The 19,574-nt window shown below is 42.9% G+C and overlaps 1 protein-coding gene across 1 annotated transcript in view; it reads left to right on the forward strand.

Moving 5' to 3' along the window:
* Nucleotides 1-16,217, forward strand: part of LOC124040891 (protein Wnt-3a) — a 25,029-nt gene extending 8,812 nt beyond the window's left edge. Inside the window, exons 2-4 of the mRNA XM_046358004.1 lie at nucleotides 5,934-6,172; nucleotides 15,075-15,340; nucleotides 15,554-16,217. Of these exons, the coding sequence (XP_046213960.1) occupies nucleotides 5,934-6,172; nucleotides 15,075-15,340; nucleotides 15,554-16,033 (985 nt within the window). The 3' untranslated portion in view covers nucleotides 16,034-16,217. The remainder of the gene's footprint in view (nucleotides 1-5,933; nucleotides 6,173-15,074; nucleotides 15,341-15,553) is intronic.
* The last annotated feature ends 3,357 nt before the right edge of the window (nucleotides 16,218-19,574 follow it).

Raw genomic sequence — 19,574 nt, forward strand, 5'->3', positions numbered from 1 at the left:
TGCAACAGACAGAGAAGGTTGTAGCCTTCATAATGGGCTATATATTTTTGGGAATGTTCTTTCAAATTGCCGCAGGTTTTTTTTTCTCCAGCTGTTTGGAAAGATAAGACAGACATAGGCTACATCATCATGGTTAAGAAGAGGGCGAGTAAAGACAGAAATGTCAAAGGATTGGGGGAGTGTCAGCAGCTACATATTAAAAAAACATGATCCGGATCCTTAAATTTGAGAAAGAGGTTTCCGGAGTGGCCACGGCCTACACAATAATCACCCAAATGTTTCTACGGTTGGATTTTGGCTAGGTCACTTTGAAGCAAGGTAAGACATCCCTTGTAAATAGGCTAGGAAGTTAAACTTCCAGGGTTCAAACAGTTCATTATATCTTCTCAATATGCAGACTGCCTACAACCAAAGCCAACCCTAGCCGTTAGGGGGCCCTCAGTGAAATCTTGTTTGGGGGACCTCCTACCTGGCGGGGAAAATATTTTAGTGGCCCCCCCTCGATGGCGGAGAGGAAAACAATTACGTTTTTGAGTTAATTTCCTACAATGCTACACATTTTGCCATGGGGTGTAGACAGGGCTCTAAAGTGCGACCAATTTCATTGCATATACAATGAAATATTTTGCTGTGCGACCTGAAATTTTCATTTGGGAGCAACAGTTTCTAAAACGAAAATCAAATAAATTCAATGAGTAACAATATTTAGCCTCAACAATGTTTTCTACTCTGCTCAAACAAGCTGTCACATCATGCTGTCAATTCATTCACTCAACATATTCTTCCAAAACAAGAACAATGCTGCTTTCCACATTGTTTCTGAAGATGAATCCATATGTTCTCTATTATACTATTGGTTTGTGTATCTTACTCTCTGCAAAATGGGAGTTAGTTGGCTAGTCTAAGGAAGATGGCATGTGCTTAAAATAATGCTAATCGCTAACTAGCTAGCATTTAGCTAAATGCACTAGCTAGGGCAAAGCAAACGTTAGCTCTAATACAATTTGCTACCAGTGGTGGTGTAGATCAGTATGTTGTAATCGTTGTCTAAATGTAACATCAATTCAAATTTGACTAGAGTCCTCTGGGAAATACTGAACAACACTTTGGTTCCTACCCTTTCATAACTCCTACCTGGCTTTTTGATATGTTGTCATGCCAAACACCAACCATAGAATTAGAATAATCATTCTATTTCTATGATTCCAACAGTTCCAACAGTGGCCAATTTGACAGAGCTTGAAGAGTTTCATTTTTTTTGTTGCACAATCCAGGTGTGGATAGCTCATAGTGACTTACGCAGAAAGACTCACGGCTGTTATTGCAGCCAAAGGTGCCTCTACAAAATAGTGACTGAGGGGTGTGAATACTTATGGAAATTAGACATTTCTGTATTTCATTTTCAATACACGTTCTAAAATTTCTTAAACATGTTTTCACTATATCATTATGGGGTATTGCGTGTAGATAAGTGAGAAAATAAACAAATGGTAATACATTTTGAATTCAGGCAACAAAATGTGGAATAAATCAAAGGGTATTGCTTCGTTGAGGTCAAAATAGCTCTTACAATATTTCAGTGGTATATAAATACTTGGTAGAACTGTAATGCAACTACCCTCTGAAAAAAATGTTATTCTATGGAAAATGTTATATAAATACAAGAATTTCTAACCTCCAATATTCTGTATGTGCAACTTGTTATGGTATTTAAGTTGTTTAACATTTGGTTTAAAGTGACTGAGGATTTGGGCATGCTTTTTTAAGCATCCTGCCATAGGCCCTACCACTCCCAGCGATGCTAATGCTGGCTGTGGGGTAAGTAAATAAAGAAAAATAAATAAATAAGAAACATGACGAACTAACAAAAATACAGACATTTAATTCCACAAAATTATGCAAATTAACCTGTAGACCGATAAGCTTGACCAGTCAAATGTATTTTCAGCAGTTAACCAACTAACGGTTAACTGTTGACATCCCAAGTGATGATGCCTAATTTGCGTTTTATGATCGGCCATATCAGCTATTCATTTTTTTTTATGATTTGGTCAGAATGGCGCCTCGAGAGCACCCCACTCCCTCTGTGCTGAGACTAGCGCCGCTCCTGTACGTCCCGAGACTTATGGCTGTGTCTATTGTCCAGGCAGGTTCTGTTTGTCTGTCTGGCCTGTTCTTCTGATCTGATCATCTACAGTATACACTCACACAGTAGTCATACAATACTAGCTTTAACCAGCTCATACATTGTCAAACAGGAATCAACAGGTAGCACCTAAAATAGTACAACCATATTACCAGGCATGGGGAACAGCATAATGCAATACAAAAAGATGCTCAGCACAATGGTGAGATAAAAACATATACAGCAGTACAGTATCTATGTAGCTAGCTGGATAGGTTGAAACCATGCCGCTGTTTGTTTTCTTACACCTGCTGACCTCACTCAACACCCACAGAGACATTCACAGGTTCTTCCTGGCAGAACAGAACGTCTACAGGTCAAATGAAAAGCTGTGCCACTTGTTTTCCCTTCTTCCTCCCTCAGTCCTTCCCAGACAAGATCTTATCTGCTCACACTTGCGGAGGGGGGCTGTACTTGTGTGGCTGGTTTCACTTGGCATGGTTCAGAAGTCATCACATTCCTGCTCTACATGTTATGGCTATTAGGAGCAAGTGTCTGCGGTGGGTTGTGATGTGGACTCAGGTTTCTGTTGTGCGAGGTCCGCCGTGCTCAGCTTTAGCGCCTGAGGGTGCGGATTGACAAGCGCCAAAGAGAGGTCCATTCGGAATAGGAGTTTCCTTGTTTACTGGCGTGCTTGCTTTCGCTCATATGTATCGCAGACAACATGCAGGCCGTGAGGACTTGATATCCTCTCAGACACTTCTAGAGCCTGTTTCCCCCCGTCTTTCTTTTTTGTATTTCTCATATATGATTAACCAGAGGTCTAGTCATGTCTCTGAGCCAAGGAAAATAATATGGGAAAGCCTTTAAAGTGAGCATGACACGTTGCTCCGCCATTTGCTCGGGGATATACTTTGGAAAGTACTAAATGGCTACACTTACTCGGTAACCCATTGACGTACGTAGGCTACAGACAAGAGGTTGAAGGCAGACGCATGAGACTGGGTGTATTCAGTTCAGCTTCATTTGTTAGCGCAAACAATGTATCTGCTACGTTGACTTGATTTGCGACGCAAACGTCTGGTACACAAGGTCAGCCTGTCTCTCAGGAACGACCTGGGTCTCGGGTTCTCCAGTTGCAATGTAACTTAATTAAGCGTTGTGATGATCGTACCAGTCGCATCGTTATTTCCAAGGCAGCGCTTTTAAGTGTTTCCCGGGAACAAGCCCGCAGAGAGAACGATCGCTAAGTGCGTCTTTAGCCATTTGTCGACACTGGTAGAATCGACAGAAAAGCAACACTGCTCTCAGATCAGCATTCTCCACTCAAATCTTACCTTAATATTAGAATTATTCCACAGTGCTGACGACGGATCAGCTCTTAGAGACGTATTATAATCTGTGGATACAAATATTGAGGCAGCTTAACATGCTTACCCAATAATAATGCACTAATTGCACATGTCTTGTCACACATCATGAAGCATATTGAGGCAAAAATGACAGGCAGTAGCCTAGTGGCAAAAATAAAACTCAATATGATTTTAATATGATTGAAATATACTGTATAGGCCCATGTAGCCTATTTATCTTTTAATGTAGTTTTCTCCGTTTTCATTTGAAGCATTATTTTATCTGTCACTTGTTTGTAGTAATTGCAAATACTTTGGCACTCTGTATTTGTAGTCAACTTCGTTCTGAAGTTATTGGAGCTTACAGTCAGACAGATGCCTAGCCTAAACATCTTGATTATATGTTTAACGGAGATCTTCTGTGAGTAAAGTCGTGTGGAAGGGCAAAAAGCATCTAACGATGAACTTTAGCTGCTCTACAAGTGTCTGGATCACTCGTAGATGTGCAAACGTCTTTAAGGGCAAACGTTACTAACAAAGCCTCGGAAACAGTTTGGCTACTAAAGATACATCGTAAGATGGTTCTAATGATGATCTCAACGCTACGAAGTCTCTGGTAAACCTCTCAGTGTAGAGTGATATGGTTAAATCATCACTTTTTTAGAGTGGAATTTAGAAATGCCTGGGGTGAGACTCTGGCTCTGTATGTTAATCTCGTTGTTGTGATCACAGAGTGATTACTTCTTTTACATCGTTGCCCAGGTCAACAGATAGTGAGATCATTGAGCTGCACAAGTCCTGCCTGCTCCCACCTGCTCTGGCTTGAGGCCTACTGTCGGAGCCACGTTTGGGAGTGTCAAAAACAGTGAGCGGATATCCCTTCTTTCTATGTACTTCATCTTCTTTTTGTCCAGCTCCTGTTATTTTGGATGAGTGTAAGATTCCCTTGTTCTACTGTTGGAGGTTGGAGCAGATCACTGTGCAAACAAACACTGCACTCTCTGTCTCTGTCATAATGGCCAAATCACTCAGACGTGGATCGCCAGATTACTGTCATCAATAGCAGCTTCAGTGAGGACTGAGTTTACTGCAGAAGGAGCTGTTGACTGGAGTGCCAACGAGGAACTTGTTGCTACTATGCAGTAGTTGCCTTGCCAATGACAATAGGAAGTCAGTTATTAGATCAAAGGTTATGTTGCGGTTGTAATATAATACGTTTTTATTCATGGTGAACGGATTAGTATAACAATCCCATTAATATAATGAGGTTTATCCAATCCTATTGTCTCTATGAGTTGTAATTTACCTGAGCTGACAATGATGGATAGTAATTGGAATGGAATTAACCCTAACTGTATGTGGTACTCTGGGAGAGGGTGAATGGAAGTGAATGCATGGTGGCTAGATGAAAACAATGTGAGGGATTATGAGGAGCAGAGCAGAGGAGCAGTGAGCGGGAGTGAAGGAAAAATACTCTATGTTAAAAGCTTGATGTGGAAGTGCATGAGTGTGGTCTGAGTGTATCTTATTAATAGATTGTAATACATGGGTGAAATACAGTTGGATCTCAACCAAGCACCTATATTGTGGAATGGATAATCGAAGTGAAATATATTTGCTGTCATGTACATGCTTCCCTTCATCCCCATTGGATGGTTGTCATCCTCCCACTCTCGACCCTCCCACTGACGGTAGTAGGCCACTGCAGTGGAAATACAAACTGACTGGAGCCAGATTGACTGGTGCGTTCTGTAGATCAAACAATTACAATTACAGCATGCTGCCTCAAAAGACTTCTTCAAAAGTACCACAATGACATAACATGGGATGACACAGCACCGAGAGAGTTGTCACGTTTCCATGGTTACGAGCAATGTTTTAACACCTTAATTGAAAGACACACACACACACAGACAGAAAGATATTATCAGAGAACAATCAAGTTTGCACTTGTTGCATCCCAGAATATCCATCCTCAAAGAGAAATGGGGATGGATGGATATGTAATTAATACATCCGTCTGAAGTCTCAATGTACAGTTGTACTCTCATTACCCTAAGTCAAGGGCCTGTTTAGCATGTGGACTCTTTAAAAAAAGGTGTGGTTTTCTGTAATAACAAGGTGGAGTTTCCAAGTTGTCAACCTAGAGGTCTATGAACCACTTTGGGTTCACGGGGGGACTTTCATCTTTCCTCGTGGCGCGGTTACCTTTGTGGAGTATAGCACTGGGACTGCGGTTTCAACCCACACAAACACCAGGTGGCTACAGAGGGGATAGATAGAGGGATAAGGCATTGATGCTTAATGGTAACACCTGATACACACACACACACACACGCGCGCGCACACGCACACACACTGCACGTACACACATAAGCACAACATACACACAAAGAAAGATAGACACACACAAGTAGTCAGTATATCATGTCACTGCCTCCTCTCTCTCCATGCAGGTCCCTAGCGGTGGGCCACCAGTACTCGTCCCTGGGCTCCCAGCCCATCCTGTGCGGCTCCATTCCTGGCCTGGTGCCCAAGCAGCTGCGATTCTGCCGGAACTATGTGGAGATCATGCCCAGTGTGGCAGAAGGGGTGAAGATCGGCATCCAGGAGTGCCAGCATCAATTCAGGGGCCGTCGTTGGAACTGTACCACCATCAACGACAAGGCCATCTTCGGACCAGTGCTGGACAAAGGTAATGTATGATAATATAATTATAAGAGAATACAGGATACACTCATAAACAGTGGTGTAAAGTACTTAAGTAAAAAATACTTAAAAGTACTACTAAAGTAGTTTTTGGGGGTATCTGTACTTTACTATTTATAATTTTGACGACTTTTACTTTTACTTCACTACATTCCTTAAGAAAATATTGTACTTTTTACATTTTCCTAGACACCCAAAAGCACTTGTTACATTTTGAATGCTTGCGAGGACAGGAAAAGAGTGAAATTCACACACTTATCAAGAGAACAACCCTGGTCATCCCTGCTGCCTCTGATCTGGCGGACTCACTAAACACACATGCTTCGTTGTAAACGATGTCTGAATTTGGAGTGTGCCCGTGGCTTTCTGTGCAAACAAGAAAATGGTGCCATCTGGTTTGCTTAATATAAGGCATTTGAAATCATTTATACATTTACTTTTGATACTTAAGTGTCTTTTAAACCAAATACTTTTAGACAAGTAGAATTTCCCTGGGTGACTGTTACTTTTACTTGTGTCATTTTCTAATTGAAGTATCTTTACTTTTACTCAAGTATGACAGTTGGGTACTTTTTCCAGCACTGCTCATAAAACACTGCAAGCTAGCCATTTTTTGGACCAGTGCTTGACAAGGTAACAACATATCTTGAGAGAAAAAGACACGATAATAAAACAGTGCAGCCTTGGCATTTCTCCTGCTGGGCTACTCATCCACAGAACAGGACGGCTATGGGTGACAGCCTACAATATACATTTAATAACACTTGAGAGCCAAGTCTTAACTGTGAGAACCAAGTCTTAACTGTGAGAACCACGTCCGTCTTAACTGTGAGAGTCTTAACTGTGAGAGCCAAGTCTTAAATGTGAGAACCAAGTCTTAACTGTGAGAACCAAGTCTTAACTGTGAGAGCCAAGTCTTAACTGTGAGAGCCAAGTCTTAACTGTGAGAGCCAAGTCTTTGCTACATTAGGAAAAAACATTACTGTGCTGTATAATACAAGTGACAAACAAATTATTTTCCTGCATGACTTGAATACATGCAGTGAGTGTTTTCCCCGTGCCTGTTCTCAAGTTCTTGAAAGAATACTAGTGTACGGTAATCATTTCCTTGCCTGTCAATGTTGGTAATGCGTGGCATTTCAAATGAGAAACGGTACCTAACCCTGTCTCGACTAAAACTCTACCACTCACTTTAATCAGGGCTGCAACTGGTGTTGATATTGAGAGGATAGAATAAGACCATTGTGCTGTAAGTTGTTGTTATATTATGTTAGTAGTTGAAACATCAAACTAACAACTCCATCCTGCCTCCATCAGTGTGTGTGTGTGTGTGTGTGTGTGTGTGTGTGTGTGTGTGTGTGTGTGTGTGTGTGTGTGTGTGTGTGTGTGTGTGTGTGTGTGTGTGTGTGTGTGTGTGTGTGTGTGTGTGTGTGTGTGTGTGAGAGAGAGAGAGAGAGAGAGAGAGAGAGAGAGAGAGAGAGAGAGAGAGAGAGAGAGAGAGAGAGAGAGAGAGAGAGAGAGAGAGAGAGAGAGACAGAGAGAGAGAGAGAGAGAGAGAGAGAGAGAGAGAGAGAGAGAGAGAGAGAGAGAGAGAGAGAGAGAGAGAGAGAGAGAGAGAGAGAGAGAGAGAGAGAGAGAGAGAGAGAGAGAGAGAGAGAGACAGAGAGACAGAGAGACAGAGAGACAGAGAGAGAGAGAGAGAGAGAGAGAGAGAGAGAGAGAGAGAGAGAGAGAGAGAGAGAGAGAGAGAGAGAGAGAGAGAGAGACAGAGAGAGAGAGAGAGAGAGAGAGAGAGAGAGAGAGAGAGAGAGAGAGAGAGAGAGAGAGAGACAGAGAGAGAGAGAGAGAGAGAGAGAGAGAGAGAGAGAGAGAGAGAGAGAGAGAGAGAGAGAGAGAGAGAGAGAGAGAGAGAGAATCATATGCAATTAAAATCCTTGTTCAAATAGACTTGTGAGAGTCACTCAGCTATGAGTTGTTTGAACAGATGAAATGATGTGTATACACACTTTGGGTGGAGAATGTTGTCTTTTGTTGGAATTTTCTCTGGAAGGGAATCCCCTTCAAGGCTCCCCCTCTCCCTCCCCTCAGCTTCTATGTGAGGTGTGTAAAATAGGGATGAAGTCAGACCTTATCAATTAAATTCAAGCAGATAATGATGTTTTCTTATTTCTGTTCCATCATCTCTATTTGAGATTAAGTTAACCGAAGAAGAAGCACCCATATTTTACTCTAAAAATGTTCATTCTTGTTTTATTCAGCTGTGATATCATGAAGCTAGTGGGTTCTCTGTCTCCACACTATTGCACTGTGACCCTGGGATTAGTTGCCTGTAGTCAAGGGTAGAGGGATGAGCAGAGAGGAGCATGGAGGGGTAATGGAGAGGAGAGGGGGAAGAGGAAAAAGAGAGGGGGGGGTCTAAACCTGTCAACTGGGTTTGGAAAAGACTGATGTTTACTAGAGTGGGATGTGGGGTTAGTTGGGGCAATTGCTTTTAATAAACTCTTGAGCCAGTTGTTACATTGATGGAGAAGGCTTGAGCTCAAGTAGGTGGGTAATGATAGGGGTTCACAGTCCCTGGCCTCATTGTGGTGTAAATACCTCCACATCACCCCCATGGCTTCTCTCCCTCCTTGTCTAAATTGCAGGGGCACTGGGTGGAAAGGGGAGGTGGGGAGAGAGGCAGCCAGGCCAGGCTACTCTTTGGGTCTGGGGGGGGGGGGGGGGGCTTTAGTAAATCATTTTGATTGGATTAAGGTCAGTGAAGCCCTTAAAAACGTGAGAGGTCAAAGTGGTTGGATTAAGTGTCTTTGTCAGGGTCCCGGGGAGAGTGACTGGCGGGGCTCAGGGTCTTTTGATAGGGCTTAGTAAGGGAGAAGTTTCTCATTTCATTTGCTTTGATTGATGCTTGTATTTGTCTGTGCATCGGGTCCATTGTCCCCCGGCAAGGCTAGAGTGTCTGTTCTGTTTGTCTGCCGAGCAGACGGATGTGTGTTTGTTTCCTCCTTAGGCTTTTTTTTATTGGGAGAAAGGCTGAAAGGAACCATAGGCCTCAAAAGCTTTGCACCTATCTGTCAGTTAGCCTATTAACACCAATCCCTTGTCTTAACCAGTTTATTGGCAGGCATCCCCCTGTGAACAGCTTCCAGGCAAAGCTGAGGAAAGAGCGGGACTCAGGTGTTCTCCTTCAGATACATAACCTACTGTATATGGCATCACTTAGGTAGGGAAAGGATGACTGAAGGCAAATATGTGTGATTTAGAATGGATTTATACACTGAGGTTACAAAACATTGGGAACTTCTTACTTAATATTGAGTTGTAGCCCCTTCTACCCGCGGAAGAGCCTCCATTTGTCGGGGCATCGACTCTACAAGGTGTCGAAAGCGTTCCACAGGGATGCTGGCCCATGTTGATTCCAATGCTTCACATTGACTGGATGTGCTTTGGGTGGTGGACCATTCTCGATATACACATGGAACTGTTGAGCCTTAAAAACTGTTGATCCTTAAAAACTGTTGAGCCTTAAAAACTGTTGAGCATTAAAAACTGCAGCGTTGCAGTTCTTGACACACTCAAACCGGTGCGCCTGGCACCTACTATCATAACCCCTTTCAAAGGCACTTCAATCTTTTGTCTCGCCCATCCATCCTCAATCCTTGCCCAATCACCCCCAAGAAAGACAATCCATGTCTTCATTGTCTCAAGGCTTGAAAATCCTTCTTTAACCTGTCTCCTCCCCTTCATCTACACTGATTGAAGTGGATTTAAGGTGACATCAACAAGGGATCATAGGTTTCACCTGGATTCACCTGGTCAGTCTATGTCATGGAAATGCTTTGCACACTCAGTGTATGACAGAGAATTCACTTATTTGAATAGACACACAGGTTATAGAATGCCCTGAAACATTGAGTGAGTTATTGCTGGTTCTGGCAACAACCCGTTGTACCGATCACATCTTCTCACTCACGCTATCTCTCTTTTTGTTCAGTACACATCAAACAAACAGTATCATGCAGATGTGCTGTTATGCAAATGTTCTACATAGTATTCGGGTCTATTCGGGTTTTGGGACAGTTTTCCTTGGTGTTTTCCATCATTTGTTTACATGAATGCATGTGGAACCATCCCTAACCGATAAGCATGACAGACATTATGGGCAGCCAGTTATCTTTCTCCCTCACGTTAAACGGGGGCTCTTCCTGAGGTCTCTTCGTCTCTCTCACTCTGTCGCTCTCTCTCTCTCTGTCTCTCCCTCTCTCTCTCTCTCTCCGGCACTCTCTCGCTCTCTCACACTCTCTCATCTCTCTTTCTCTCCCTCCTCTTTCACTCTCTCTCACTCTCCTATCTCTCTTTCTCTCCCTCCTCTTTCACTCTCTCTCACTCTCCTATCTCTCTTTCTCTCCCTCCTCTCTCTCTCTCGCTCTCCACTCTCCACCCGCCCTGCCCTTGTCACAGGGCCTAACATACCTCCAGGCTATGTCTGCGTCAGCACTCATTAATTTACATTAACCAAAGTGTCAAAACATGTGCCGCTGGAATCTGTCTGTGATGAAAGGGGAGGCAAACTGCGCAGGTGTTCTCAGTTTGTGTGTGCGCTTGTGCGTGCGTGTGTGTGTGTGCGTGTGCGTGCATGCGTGCGTCGGACAGGACAGGACAGGGACATTCGTTGGAGAGCTTGTTTGGCGCACTTGGAGTAGGAGAAGTAGCCAAACCCTAGCCTAGTGTGACTGATAGAGTTGCTTAGAACAGGGAAGGCCAACAAGAGAGGACAGACAGTCACACGAACACAGACACAAAAGCTGAGTCTCACAGGTATAAACATGCACTGTTAGTCACACCAGTGGATTAAATGGATAACGAAAGATATTGAGTGTCTTTCTGATAGGCTAGGTCTCCATTATGTAATACCTGTAAGTGATGATATGGACTCACAATTAGCAATAATATGTGGTATTGTCCCGATTGTGAATTATAGTTCAGGTAGTCATTTCACAGTTGGACTTTATAGTACTGCAGTACTCTGGAGAATAATGTGCCACCGACAACCACAGTCACAAGGGTTGGCGAATCAGGATATTTTTACTTGATTGATGGACTGATATACAAAAAAACTGTCTTAGATGGAAAATAAAGGATCTGCATCTGCTTCTGTATTCTAGGTGTTCAAATGTCAATGCGTTCAAGTGATGCACTTTATATGCTTCTCCTAGGTGCTTAATGCCTCAACTAAACCAAGCAGTGAAAAGGTCAGTCAGGGAATTCAGGTTATGACCCCTGACCTCCGGATGAGAAAGTGTTACAGTTTAGGATGTGCTAAGAGGGCCCTGCTTTTCATAAAGTGCATGTTTCTCCATGCTGGGGGAGGTGAGGTTAGCGCACCATAATATCATTAACTCTGGCTAAGAAAGAAAGAATGGGTGTGGTAAATGGAGTTGATGGGGGGACCTTAGCCCCGCACCCCACTGGGCGCTGCTCGAAGCACAATATCTCCGCAACCATGAGATTAAGCCGGGAGAGAAAGCGCTTTTCCCCATTCACACGCCCTTTAGATTGTTTTATTAAACCATTTGAATAGGGATTTCCCAGTCTGCCGACATGCGGGGTCTGGCCAACGCATAGTTCTCTGTTGCTATGACTTAACTTGGTCCCCACTAATCACTGGCGAGGGCAGAATTCATATAAAATATCTGGGGCCATTGTGGGGCTAACGCGGCGTGACAGTGGCAGCACAATAGGGGATTCAGCCCCCCAGCAGGTCGTTGGGACCACTTGCCATGCCAGGGTCCGGCAAACTATGATAGGGGGGGGGGGTCACAAGTAATCAGTCCACTTAGGCTGGGCACCCCACGGCACATTCTGTTCCAGGTAAGCCCTGGTCTGTCCCACCCACCACCCACCCCTAGATGTCAGGACCTAGTTCTTTTTTTCTCAGTCTCTCCTTCTTTCTCTCATCTTGTCCCCAGAGGTCTTATTTTCCTTTCTTTTGGTCTCATCCCTCCATTTCTCCCTCCTCTCTCCCCCTTTCTTTGCTCCGCGGCATCAGTGTCAGTAAGCCGTAAGGGTTTGACCCGTGGTTTATTGGCTTCCTGATAATCAAATAGAAAAGACAACCTCCCAAGCTTTAGACCATTCATACCTCCAACTACCAGCCACCACCTAGTGACTGCTTCAGGGTAACGGAACAAGAAGACGGTCAACATCAACTGCGCTGCCATTTGTAAAGTTCTATCTGTACGTTTCAACGGAAGACATTTTCTGATGATGTCCAAGCAAATAGATTAGCCCTTTATTTTGTTTTTATTCTGTTTTCCCCATCCGCGGCATATATATATCACACAATTTCAAAACATGATGAGCAAAGAGCAGCGAAGGATATTGGAGATACTGGGGATGAGGTTGGGTAACACTTCTTTGGATAGTCCATCTATAGATACTCAATAAACTCTCAGTAACATGTCAACTGGACTATAGACGTTCAACTAATCTATACTAGACTGTTAAGTCGTCCGCATCCTTCATCCTTCCCATCTGAAAACGGTTTGTGCATATATTATGACGACACTTTGGTCACATTTTGGTATTAGGTCCGTTTTTTCAATGATGTTCGTGCACACCCCAAATTCTTTTGGAGTACTTTCGGTAGCCGAAGCCTACGCCCCTTCATCGGTCATTGGTCAACAGTAGGGATTCTTCAATGAAGTGATTGTTGTCGTTCAATGATAGACGACTCGTTTTCATGCACATTTTTTCACTTGAAATACAGCACCAAACATCTTAGTTTAATAAAAAATCGCACGAATAACATCTACTGGGCAAAAAAATCAAAATGAATGACCGATTTCTTGACTTATTTACGATTAATTCTGACAATGTTGAGGAAGTGTATACTGGCTACAGCGTCTCAAGATAGACAAAGTACCATTGGCACTTTTTTCAATTGAAATAAAATGATTCTTGTTTTTCAAGCGAAGGTCTTTTAAGGGAGTGTGTGTGCACGCTCATTCGGTTCGCCTAGCTGAGTTCGTCTAGGCACCAGCCGAACCGAAGCATGCGGAAGCCTTTCGTTTCAATGCTGAGATGCGACATCCCAGAGTAAACTATAATAGTGCTTGGTACAGTCCTGCTAAGGGAGGGTGTGATGGAGAATGGATGCCAGTAAACCTCTGTTGCATCATTGTTCTTAATGCCCCTTATTCCTCAAACTGGTTCAAACCTGCAGCCTGGGAGGAGCTCACACAGTACCTACTCCCCATAGTCATTTACTTATCTCACTCTCACCCCCCCCCCTCAACTAGTTCACTCTTTCTGTCCCCCCCAACTCTCTCCCTTTTTCTCTCTCTTTTTTCCTCTTCTTGTCCAACTCTTTCCCTCTTTCTCTCTCTTTTTCCCTCTTCTTGTCCAACTCTCTCCCTCTTTCTCTCTCTTTTTCCCTCTTCTTGTCCAACTCTCTCCCTCTTTCTCTCTCTTTTTCCCTCTTCTTGTCCAACTCTCTCCCTCTTTCTCTCTTTTTCTCTCCCGTCATCCTTTTGCTCTCCTTTTCCCTGTTCCTCTCGCTCTCTTCCCCTTCGACTACCCTCTCTCCCTGGCTGTCTTTCTGTTCTTGTCATTGTGCAAGACCATACAAGACCTAAGCACATATATCCAGGGAATCCTTCCTGTCATAAGGGATCCTGTAAAAATCAGGGACAGTGGAACGTCAACGAGACCTCAGTGAAACATTGCACCTCATATTAAATGGTTATAGTTTGACATGTACGACACATCACCTGAACCCCCCCCCCTCTCTCGCTCTCGGCTTAGTCTTATAGTGTGAGGCCATTTTCCTAACCTTTCAAAAGCTTAATTGAGTCTGTTAATTATAGTCCTGTCAGGCCTGTCTCTTCCTCTCATCTCCCTGGAAGTTTCTGATGATGAGTCATCAGTAAACTATGTCAGACAGACAGAGACCTCCCTCCCTCTATCGCTTGCTCTTTCCCTCCCTCTCCCACCACACGCACACACACCCAAGACAGATGACTGTCCTCGATTGCTCAAGCAGATCAGATTGGATTGAATCGAACTGTATTGGCATGCCAATCAACCTAGTCATACATTGCAGATGTCTATGACACTGTCGATGGAATGTGTATGGATCGTAGCTTGATGGAGCATTGTTTCACGAACAAGCGTGGTCTAATGATTACGTAAATTGAATCTTTGCCTTGGTAGGGTTGATGTGTGACATTTACAGTATTATATAGCATTATACAGGACAGCACAGAAAAGTAGCAGGTGCCAGCATCATCGTTCGGTAGACACTGATCTGAATTCCTACGTGGTTTTTGAGATACATTAATGGGTATATTCCAGCAAAGTTATTGGTGACAATTTATCATTCTCCGCACTGCCATGGTTTCAGATGTATGGCCCTGTATGTAAACCATATACTGTAGATGTAGGATCTTAATTTGAGCTGGTTTGCTACAGCAGGAAAATTATCCTTCAGCAACAGGAAATGTGGATTATTATGATGGACATTGATGGACATTTATGATGGACATTTAACGGACATGTTTGTAGGGGTTGATACATTTCTCGCCAGGGCAAATCAAGACTGAAATTTCAAAGTGGAAATTGCAAACTTTAGAAGACTTTTAAAAACTGAAATACACTAGAATTGTGCATTTCCTGCTTTGTGGGAAAATTTGCAGCCACAAAAGAGTGATCAAATTTAGATCCTACATCTGTATGAACTATACTCATTGACAAACAGAGATCCTTCACACAAGAACTGAGCTGCCTACAAGCAGCGTTGTGTAAAGACCTATGTGGTTGTTCACGTCTGTAAGAATGTACCCATACGATAGATATATAAACCTGACATCTACTTCTCCCTCTCTTTACAGCCACGCGTGAGTCAGCATTCGTTCATGCCATCGCATCAGCCGGTGTGGCGTTCGCGGTGACACGGTCCTGTGCGGAGGGTTCGGCCACCATCTGTGGTTGCGACACGCGCCACAAGGGTCCGCCCGGCGAGGGCTGGAAGTGGGGCGGCTGCAGCGAGGACGTGGAGTTCGGCAGTATGGTGTCCCGGGAGTTTGCAGACGCTCGTGAGAACCGGCCCGATGCGCGCTCCGCCATGAACCGCCACAACAACGAGGCGGGTCGAACAGTAAGCCATTTTCTCTCTCTCTCTCTCTCTCTCTCTCTCTCTCTCTCTCTCTCTCTCTCTCTCTCTCTCTCTCTCTCTCTCTCTCTCTCTCTCTCTCTCTCTCTCTCTCACTGATAATATCCGCCTTATGGATTAAACATTCATACAGATCCCCAAGTGTTAGACTTAACATTCATTAAATTAATTGCATCCCTGCATCTATCTCTCCCTCAGTCTCTGAATGACAACATGTTTCTGAAGTGTAAGTGCCACGGCCTGTCCGGCAGCTGTGAGGTGAAGACATGCTGGTGGTCCCAGCCTGACTTCAGAGTGATTGGAGACTACATGAAGGACAAGTATGACAGTGCTTCAGAGATGGTGGTGGAGAAGCACAAAGAGTCCCGTGGCTGGGTGGAGACGTTGAGAAGCAAGTACAACTTCTTCAAACCACCCACGGAGCGAGACCTGGTCTACTACGAGAGCTCGCCCAACTTCTGCGAACCCAACCCAGAAACAGGCTCGTTCGGGACACGCGATCGCACCTGTAACTTGACGTCGCACGGCATCGACGGCTGCGACCTGCTGTGTTGCGGCCGGGGACACAACACCCAGGCGGAGAAACGGAAGGAGAAGTGCCACTGTATCTTCCACTGGTGCTGCTACGTCAGCTGCCAAGAGTGTGTTCGAGTCTACGATGTCCACACCTGCAAATAGATAGGGCCTCTGGCACCACTCTTTCTGCACCTCACCCCAATTTATTTTTTTTAAGACTTCAACATATAAAACAAGAAGCTACTGTACGAGTCGGGCTCAGAGAACTTGAGAGGCTTTGATTTGACTTTGATCAAGCGTTAACCGACTCAGCTATAGTACAGTCAGCTAATAGGCAAAAAAATATATAGCCGCCTGTCATGCGTGGTGGATTCAGCCCCTGTCTTAGAATGCTGAGGTAGTTCTAGAACACAGAGGTGCGCTCATGGAGGCTCCATTCAGACAAACAACATGATGATGTTGATGAACACCATGTCATCGATAGAGGCGAAAGAGGAGACCATTACAGAGTGGGCTGATTGTAGCCAAGGAGGGACTTCAAGTGATTTCCAGAAAGGTGTTTCAAGGTATTGGTTTCCTGACACAAGAAAAGAGAACTAGGTTTTATACGGGCTATATAAACTGTGCTGTTAACAAGCACCATATTGGTGAATTACCTGTGTACTCTGTGTTGTCACCTTCATGTAGAGCAGAACAGCACTGTCTAAACCTTTGGGACACAATACAATCTATGATGAACATGTCATATTTTTCTATTCCCACCTGATAGGCCAGCAGCAAAGTAAAAAATTGGCCATATTGTAAAAATGTATGAAAACAAAATGTATATTTTTGATCTTAATTCAAGGTTACGGTTAGGCATAAGGTTAGCAGCATGGTTCAAGTTAGGGTTAGGTTTAAAATCAGATTTGAGGGGTTTACGACTTTGCCACTTGCCCAGATAGTGACAACAATTTTGTTGTGGTACTCTCTGCTCTCCACCCTCATGGTGTTATTTTTTAAATAAAATGCGGATGAGTTTATATATCTACAAAAAACAGCATTTCTGAGCTATGTTCTCAACTTTGTGTTACCATAACCAGGTTTCCATCCAACATTTTTACTTGCTTATAAAGTTCATGTCGGATATAAAAATGCAATGAAAGGCCTGATGGAAACAGCAAATTTGCCGGTAAACTTTCCAAATGTCGACAAAACAAAATACTTTAGACAATGTGCAAACTTCTTGCGTTGGTAAAATGAATCATGCAAAAAAATGGCGGGGGAAATGCTTTTATTTTGGGGTCACGGGATGACTTGTTGTTTGGTCCTCCCAATACGACTTGGAAAAGAATGCCATTTATTAGGCTACAGATTAAATCAATTATGATGAACTTTCCAGGGGGGTGAAATTGCACTGTGATGAGCTTGATGGACCTTTCCAATAAATATCAAGATACTTATTCTGGTGACATGATGATCGATGCTTGGCTACAGTTTGACAAATAAAAATAATCTCGCTATTTTGTCCATGATAATCTCATCATGTAGGCTATAACCACATTGTATCTCTAGCTGTTGGCTAGAGCACACGTGCCAATACCAGAGTGGGCACATTCACTATATAACGCATTTTGGGACAAAACGATCAGTAGAGTTGAAAATGTGATGGAAACCCATTTAACTTGTGTGGGAATTCAACCGCGAAAGTCTGCTTTATGTGCACTACGTCATCACGTACAGACTTTTATCTGCAACAAGTCAATTAGATGGAAACGCATATCTAGTGGGAAAATGTGCATATTTCATTTATGCAGATTTTAGAATATTCGCATGAAAATCTGTAGTCAATTGGATGGAAACCTAGCTTTGATACACTCAAAAGCACATGTTCTACTCAACATTTGTGGTATTTAAGTGGTAACTAACTTTTCGACTGAGTGAATGGGATTTTTTCATGTTAAATATAGATCTAGTGTTAACCTGTTACTAATGTTGGGGTTAGAATGCAATTGTACCTAAGTGAATGTTGTTTTTACATTTCATGTATTCTCAAATCCTCTGGCTTTTTTCTTTTATCTGTGGTATTAATTGGGATTATTCTGATCTCAAAAAGCACATGAGCACAAGTCAACCAAACAACAGGTTTGAAATTAAGAATATTAAGAAAGCAATCAACGTTTATCCCTATACAATGTACTCTAAATGTCTCACCGGAACTTTGCCGCAAGAGGTTTGGCCACAGTGCGGTCGATGATAAACACAAACGATTAGCCCAAAGACAAATGACTTTCAGCTGGAGGAGCAGTTTGGTCTAAAGTGAGTTTGAAAGTTCAGCACTTGTGTCTAGTTGAAGAGTATGAAGCTTATTCTCCTCGTTTTTATCAGTGTTAGTAACGTTCACCGAAACACGGTGTGTATATCACCACGTGGCCCGGTGCAGACAAACTCATGCTATTTAGTGTTTGAGAATGAACGTTTGTGAAAGGGAATTGCCCACTAGAATAATTATTTCTTTTTTTTGTTTGTTATGCCCAATGAATGCACATATGCTATGTTATCTGTAAGCTATTACTTATTGTAATCTGAAATGCTCCTCAGTGTATCATTTGTATGTCATGAACAGCAATCTGATGGCAAGTGGCAACCCAGCTGCAGTTGCTGTAAAACATTGACCAAAAACTGTGTTTCTGATTCAGATTCTGATTCCGGGCTTATTCTTTCTCCTCCAACCTTAGAAATAGCAGCATCACTGAAACTATCAAGACTTTTCCCTTTGTATGCTGCTAATTATTAACATGTATGTAGGTGCAGTGCCTTCAGAAAGTATTCATTCCTCTTGACTTATTCCACATTTTGTTGTGTTACAGCTTGAATTATGAATATATATTTTTTTCTCACCCATCTACACACAATACCCAATAATCACAAAGTGAAGATATGTTTTAAATGTAGCGAATTTATTGAAAATGAAATACAGAAATTTCTAATGTCCGTAAGTATTCACACCCCTGAGTCAATACATGTTATAATCCCCTTTGGCAGCGATTACAGCTGTGAGTCTTTCTGGGTAAGTGTCTAAGAGCTTTGAATGCCTGGATTGTACAATATTTGCCCATTATTTTTTTCAACAATCTTCAAGCTCTGTCAAATTGAATGTTGATCATTGCTAGAAACAAATATTTCCGTAAATCGGCCACTGAGGAACATTCACTGTCCTCTTGGTAAGCATCTCCAATGTAGATTTGGCCTTGTGCTTTAGGTTATTGTCCTACTGAAAGGGGAATTCATTTCCCAGTGTCTGTTGGAAAGCAGACTGAATCAAAGGCGAGTTCAACATGGCTTCCGTTTGCAGGGAACATGTTGCCAGAGTAACAATTTCAGTTGAACGATTTTAATGAACATTCAAAAATGTTATGGTGAAATATCAAAAAATATAAGGATTACTTTGTAAGGATTACTGTGGCTTTTTAGCGACAATATTCAACCTGAAAATGACTTAGCTATTCCTACTAAATATATTAGAAAGTATACATGCCGGTATTTTAGCGGTATTTTACACCTGAAACAGCCACTTATGTTCGCCACACACTATCTTCTCAGGCTGTTAGCTAACGTTAACAAACGGAATATGTTATCTGACATAAGCCAACATTTGCAAACTATTTCCCTTGTTGAATACACCACAGCTTTTCCTCTAGGAAAACCACTATGCTTGAAAATA

This window comes from Oncorhynchus gorbuscha, linkage group LG08, assembly GCF_021184085.1.
Source record: "Oncorhynchus gorbuscha isolate QuinsamMale2020 ecotype Even-year linkage group LG08, OgorEven_v1.0, whole genome shotgun sequence".
Taxonomy (NCBI): Eukaryota; Metazoa; Chordata; class Actinopteri; order Salmoniformes; family Salmonidae; genus Oncorhynchus; species Oncorhynchus gorbuscha.